Raw genomic sequence first — 7,101 nt, 5'->3', positions numbered from 1 at the left:
ATGTTTGTCACGAGTCTTGTCCTTATAACAATTCATTAAGGAAAATTTGCTTTTTTGTCTTAATTTAAGGTTAGCAGTATGGTGAAAGTGAAGTTTAAAATCAGGTTTTATGCCTGTGTCCATCTGCAATGTGGACTCCAGTACAAGATTGATGAGAAACGCTAACCTGCACTGTGAACCAAATCAACCAGGTTTACCATCTACGTTGCAGAGAAATTGAATATTTTTGTCCGTAGTAAGATAAGCAGATAAGCCATTCAATTGAATAAAGCAGTTATAGTGAATTCAACCCAGTGTGGCACTTTTACCACTCCTGTGCTAATAAAATAATAATCAAACTGGCTAAATATGGCAATTGTATAACAACCAGTTTAAGACATCGTCAGTTTCCTAATTTGATTAGCACAGGAACATAGCATTGTGCATAAGAATGAACAGAATACATTTCGATGTTTGGGCTCTTGGAGGGTTGGAACCCCCTCTGCTGCCTATGCATCTCAATACTCTACACTGGGTATGGTAGTAGGTGCCAGGCGCACCGGTTTGTGTCAAGAACTGCAACACTCCTGGGTTTTTAATGCTCAACAGTTTCCCGTGTGCATCAAGAATGGTCCACCTCCCAAAAGACACCCAGCCAACTTGACACAACTGTGGGAAGCATTGGAGTCAACATGGGCCAGCATCCCTGTGGAACGCTTTTGACACCTTGGAGAGTCCAAGCCCACATGAATTGAGGCTGTTCTGAGGGGAGAAAAAGGGGGGTGCAAATCAAATTTAGGCAGGCGTTCCTAATGTTTGGTATACTCAGTATATATATATATATATATATGGTGTCAATTGTTGCAGTTGTGACCGTTTCGGTTTGGACAATTTTGACTTAACATATAGCTGGCTATCTTTCATTTGGACAGATGTACAGTACCAGTCAAAAGTTGACACACCTACTAATTCCAGGGTCTTTATTTATACATTGTAGAATAATAGTGAAGACATCAAAACTATGAAATAGAACATATGGAATCATGTAGAAACCAAAAAAAGCATTAAACAAATATATTTTATATTTGAGATCCTTCAAAGTAGCCACCCTTTGCACACTCTTGGCATTCTCTCAACCAGCTTCATGAGGTAGTCACCTGGAATGTATTTCAATTAACAGGTGTGCCTAAAAAGTTAGTTTGTGGAATTTCTTTCCATCTTAATGTGTTTGAGCCAATCAGGTGTGTTGTGACAAGGTAGGGGTGGTATACAGAAGATATATCTATTTGGTTAAAGACCAAGGCCATATTATTTCAAGAACAGCTCAAATAAGAGAAACAATAGTCCATTACTTTTAGACATGGTCAGTCAATCCAGAACAGTATTTTTATTTCACCAATATAGTCTAAACCAGTTTACTTTTAAAAACTTTCCAAACCTTACATATACAATTGAGTATTTGCATATTACCAATTGGTGCTGAAAAGGAGACGAATATGCATGTATTGGGGCTCCCGAGTGGCGCAGCGGTCTGAAGGCACTGCATCTGTGCTAGAGGCAGCACTACAGACCCTGGTTCGATTCCAGGCTGATTCACAACCGTCAGTGATTGGGTGGCGCACAATTGGCCCAGCATTGTCCGGGTTAGGCAGTCATTGTAATTAAGAATGTGTTCTTAACTGGCTCACCTAGTTAAATACATTACATAGCTTTCAAAAATATTCTGAACGGTTATCCATGTAGTCTACCCACTCGGCACAGATGTCAGTTCAACGTCTAGATATCAAATAAAGGATTTAGGTAAAAGATTTAACTTCTCAAATCCAAAATCAATTTTACTTTGATGCAACATAAGTGTTAAATGAAAACATTGCCCAGTGGGTAGTGAGTCTTAGAAATTGTTCAATATTAAAGTTCAAATTTAAAGTGACGACTTAAGATAAATGTTCTGAAAACTCACAATCTTTTGGTCAGCAAGTATGAGTGTTCTCAGCAATTTCATTAAAATGCATTCAACGTGCAGAAGGGAACCACACCTGCATATCTTTGTCAAGGAAGACTATGTATATAACATTCATTCTACAATATTGTGCCCAGCTGAACATGCCCCAGGCTTTAGGATGGTATCTCAGGAAAAATGTTCTAGTCAGAAACACAACACTGAGATCACACTTGATTTTCAATAACACCTTTGGTTCCAGTTTAAAAACAGATGAATGGCACAAGAAATGAATACTTGGAGCGCTATATTTGAGGAGTAGTTTATTTTTATTGCAGAGTTTAGGGGTCGTCAATATCCAGGAACTACTTCTTGGATGGAGCCATCCCCCTGGACCAGGAACAGGACCCATCACTCCCCTTGAGACAGGCAGAGTACTTGGCCTGGGGTCCGTTTTGGCCATCGGCCAACAACCAGTCTGTCCAAAGGCACTCATCTGGGGCGCTGACGGGACAGGGGAGGGAAGAGCAGCGGATGATCTGTAGATCAGAGCAGGGAGAGAGAAAGATCCAGATCACTGACTGATCATTATCCATATACTTTAGCCAATGTGACAAAGTAAACATTTAACAAAAGTGGTGTAAAGTAACTTGACTATAATTCCTGTCACACACCGTGCAATCGCAGCCGCTTTGGTAGCGTTTAGTCAAGCTCTTCTTTTGTGTGCCATTCAAGTCCTCCCAAAACTGAATAAAGTCACACATGACTAAATGCATTCTGCCATCAGTACTCAGCCTGCCTGAAGACAGAGAAGACAGTGAGTCAACAACCTGTGGGGTAAAAGTTAACCCCAGATGCTGATCTTGGATCCATTTCCTCTTTTCCACCCCCCCCCCCCAACAAAAGGTTAAGATTAGAAATGGGGGAGGGGGAAACAGATCCTAGATCTGTCCCTGGGGGAAACTTTACCCTGAAGCAGGAAGACATACCGATGCAGCCTGGAACACTAGAATTTCATCATAAATAAGCAATGCATTAGTTGTAAACATTTATAAGCATTAAATATTTAAATTCATAACATTAGGTATTATAAAGTTTAACTTGAAGAGCCAGGCTGTATCACATCCGGACGTGATTGGGAGTCAGTTGGCCCAGCGTCGTCAGGGTTTGGCCGTCATTGCAAACAAGAATTTGTTTAACTGACTTACCAAGTTAAATAAAGGTTACATTTATTTTTAAAGTATTTATTCTAAAGCACTTGATTTCTTGTACAAGATGAAGTCAATAGTTTAGAACAGGCCATGATGCTGCAAGCACAGGTTGAGCAGTGTAACCGGCGCTAGCAATGAACTTGGGTAACGTAGTGAGAACCGCACCCGTGAAGAGATACTCCTTGTTGATTTCCAGGGTCACACCACATGGCGCTGAAGTGAAGACGGCGTGGATAACCCGGTCAGGACCTTTGAACATCTAGCCAATCACAAGGAGAGAACAAAGGATCTGTCAAACATCTACAAACAGTTTTGAACCTAACCAACTGCAGCTCTCAGCCAGTCGTTCCTAATTCCCTCCCTATACCCCATCCCCTCAGCCTGATGTTAGCAGATAAAAAATATTTATTAAACTAACCTTACTTTTTATCAGGGTGTCATACGGAGACCAAGGTATTTTTTAGATCCCCGAATTACAGAAACACACAAACTGTAAGCAGCACAGTCAAATTATTCTGAGTCGCCCTAGAGGCCACTAAACATCACATTTAGAATATTTTGAAGATCGTGCCGCAAAAATATTTCAGGCAGATTCATTCCAGAGTTAAACATCCCTGATCTGAGACAGGCTGTAACTATAATGTCTAAAGGTCAGTAATAATGTTAGGTACAGTGAGAGTTTTAGTAAAAGGGCTTTATAAATAAAAATCTGGCAATTTATCCACCAATGTGACAAAGAGCCAGCCAACTTCCTGGTAGAGAATACAGTGATGAGTACCAAACCCCCATCACCAGTAATAATGTTAACTTCCTGGTAGAGAATACAGTGATGAGTACCAAACCCCCATCACCAGTAATAAAGTGCATTATAATGAACTGCATTTAAAAGCTTTGATGAAATGGCAGCTGCAGTCATAGATGATGTCACCATAGTCTAGGACTGGTAGGACCGTCAACTGAATAATGTGCTTTCCAGCAAGAGGCATGAGCCATTTCTACAGAAGCTCCTTTTCATATGGTGGAAGCTCCACAACTACACCGTTTATGCCAACCCAGATCTGCAAACACTGAAGGGATGGAGCCCAGGGGAAAGGAGAGAACTGGGACCAGCTGTCAGACTGGGGTTCAGGGGGCTTCAATGTTCAGTGCAGGAAGGAACAACCACTTAATAAAAAGGCTGATCATACCTTGATCTGTTGGATGTCATACTTGGTGTTACCAGACACAACTTCCACTCCAACCACCTTTGCCCTGATCACTGGAAGAGAGAAACGTGGTTTAACTGACAATCTATTTTCCTTTTAATGGTCATTAAGACACTGACAATTTAAGGGTGTTATGAGATCTAAGAGAACGTAGAAAGCAACACAGACCCAAGATATTACAGTCTTAAAAATGTTTGCGCATAAGTTCACACTGTTTGGGCTAAACAGACAAGTCCATTTTCCCTCCAGATCCTAGATTTCTAGCTCTGGTCGTCTGCTTTTAATTCAACACGCCTGGTTTAACTATGCTGCCCTGTCTGGTCTGCAGATGTTCAGGTGCCAACCAGGTGCTGGGGCACATGAGCATCCCATCAGCTGTAATCAGAGGGGAATATTCCTGGCCTGCTGAAGCGCCTTCACAGGCACACAGACCTTATGACACATGCTCCTCCTCTGCCCACCTGTCTGGGTAGAAGGTGCTGACAGCAACAACCTATTCACTTCAGCCTGATTCAGAAGATATTCAAGCGATTAATCCTTGCCAAACCGATGAACTACTCCTGTAATGTTAAGTTCCCTCTATTCCACAGCTGTCACACATCATCATTAGGACCAGTACACCACATAGATGTACTTGTTGCTTCATCACTGGAACTACAGTTGGTTTTGCAGCCATCCTGAACTAATGAAACTACAGTAGAAAAGGTTTTTACTAAGAGCTGTACCAACTATGGGACATTACTCTAAAAACATCATGTGGCAGATGTTTCAGACCTCAAGATGGAGCCACAGCCCACGGTTGTGCAGAATATATGTGTTTCCTTAATTCAAGTACAATTCAGGTTGAGAACATTCCTTTTAAGGAGCACATAAGAAATTAACTGACCAATAATAGTAATATACAATTGCCAAATCTTAATTTAATCATCCCGTTGCAGGAACTGCAAACTTGTAGTGTATTCAAGGTTTAAAAAGCCAACTAAGTAATTCATTTCCACTTAAATGCCAGACTTGATTTGCCCCAATGAAGAATATATCAAACCCTACAACAAAAAAATCCATTCATTATACGCCGCATAACAATACACATTGCTCCAGGATTCTTTTCCTGATGTGTGAAACTGGCTCAAATTAAGATATGGCATCTGTAGCCTACCACTATTTGATATAAATAAAATAGTATACACTACAAAGTCTACACTACAACTGAGTGCCTTGGGTTAAATGTAGGAAGATAACATTAACTTAATTTTGGTCTATATACATACACTGTAGGCATTATGTGTAGGCCTAGAGGCAAATAACACTTGGTGTAGCAGAGGTCTCAGCCAGGGCTCTCCAACCCTGTTCCTGGAGAGCTACCCTCCTGCAGGTTTTCAATCCAAACCCAGTTGTAACGAACCTGATTGTTCATCAACCAGCTAATTATTAGAATCAGGTGTGCAGATTAGGGTTGGCTCAAAAACCTACAGGATGGCAGCTCTCCGGGAACAGGGTTGGAGAGCCCTGGCTGTAGCCCATCTTACTGTTGCCTACTTATGTAAATACAATGATCATGTTTATGTCATGGTTATTATTATTATTAGAACGACCACAGAATTCTTCAAATGTTTGCATGTTGCGCATTGATACAGTGTAGCAGCCCAGTGCTTGCCAACTCCAGCCGTCGAGTACACACAACAGCACATATTTTGTTGTGTCCCCGGACAAAAACACCTGATTCAACTCATTGAGGGCCTGATGATTAGTTGAATCAGGTGCTCTTGTCCAGGGTTACAATAAAAATGTGTACCGTTGGAGTAACTCGAGGACCGGAGTTGAGAACCTGAGAAGTCAGAAATATTGCCAAAGTTGCCTTACCGACGTCTGCGCTGCAAAAAGCCTGTTGAAGATGCACAGGAGCGCATTTGCAAGCTTCTGCAATGTCTTCGATCCGCCAAAGGAACAAAACGACCAGAGTGATGAAACAACTGCTTACAGACCAAGTCATTTTGGAAAATATATCTATAGTGTAAGATAAAATGTTTACTCCAGAAGCTAAAGAACAGTCGTATTGTAAACTACACTAGAACATTCAAATATGTTCCCAGACAGACTAACACCTAGAAATCTGTTCTCCCTTCGATGTTAATCAGCCCGTTTTATTGCCGGCTGTGAGCTCCTCCCACAGTCAGAACCAAGCCAGCGGTAGGCTGAGCGTTCTATTAATCCAGAACCATAGCAACTGCATTGGAAAAAAATACACTGTTTAACGGGACATCCACAGAGCAGGCTCAACTTGCACGGTTGCCATAAATTCCATAAATTGTCTGTCTTTCGCCTAAACAATGGTGATGAACCAGAAATATCCGTTTTAGGATATGCTCTATTTGAATTCCTTTTTTAAAACACCTAGAGTAACTTTCAAGCAGGCTCAACTTGCCCGACTGCTCAGGTCAGTTCACTTTCCCTAGGCCCCTCAAACTCAACTCTGGACCTCGACGTGAAGCCAGTGCCACTGCATTTTTTAATTGTTCCTCTTTAATCAGGGACTGATTTTGACCAGGGACACCAGGTGGATGCAATTCATTATCAGGTAGAACAGAAAACTAGCATGCTCCTGAGCACCGTGCACAACAAGAAGATGCCCCATCCCCCGCTAATTGGGCTACTTTTGCACATTTGTTATTGTATGAGTGAGGTTTGGTGATGAATACTACCTCCAAACGAATGGAACATCGATGGGCTCCACATTCGCTCCAAGCTATGCTAACCTCTATGTGGGTCT

The 7,101-nt window shown here is 41.5% G+C and overlaps 1 protein-coding gene across 1 annotated transcript; it reads right to left on the bottom strand.

Moving 5' to 3' along the window:
• Positions 1 to 2,228: 2,228 nt before the first annotated feature.
• On the bottom strand, positions 2,229 to 6,879 carry LOC139571575 (metalloproteinase inhibitor 2-like). The gene is made up of 5 exons (XM_071394572.1): positions 6,195 to 6,879; positions 4,317 to 4,387; positions 3,295 to 3,388; positions 2,593 to 2,717; positions 2,229 to 2,457 (listed from the first exon to the last, which is right to left on the bottom strand). The coding sequence occupies exons 1-5, from the start codon at positions 6,322 to 6,324 to the stop codon at positions 2,284 to 2,286; spliced, it is 594 nt and encodes a 197-aa protein (XP_071250673.1). The 5' UTR covers positions 6,325 to 6,879; the 3' UTR covers positions 2,229 to 2,283.
• Between the last annotated feature and the right edge of the window lie 222 nt (positions 6,880 to 7,101).

The sequence above is a fragment of the Salvelinus alpinus genome, chromosome 1, assembly GCF_045679555.1.
Source record: "Salvelinus alpinus chromosome 1, SLU_Salpinus.1, whole genome shotgun sequence".
Classification (NCBI taxonomy): domain Eukaryota; kingdom Metazoa; phylum Chordata; class Actinopteri; order Salmoniformes; family Salmonidae; genus Salvelinus; species Salvelinus alpinus.
This window is presented reverse-complemented; position numbering and strand designations above follow the sequence as displayed.

Excerpts from the sequence above, each read along its gene's own strand:
- LOC139571575 (XM_071394572.1), bottom strand. The coding sequence starts at position 6,324 with ATGACTTGGTCTGTAAGCAGTTGTTTCATCACTCTGGTCGTTTTGTTC. Across the intron at positions 4,388-6,194 it reads TTTTTGCAGCGCAGACGTCG|TGATCAGGGCAAAGGTGGTT; the intron begins GTAAGGCAACTT and ends TCTCTCTTCCAG. Across the intron at positions 2,458-2,592 it reads AAAGCGGCTGCGATTGCACG|ATCATCCGCTGCTCTTCCCT; the intron begins GTGTGTGACAGG and ends TCTGATCTACAG.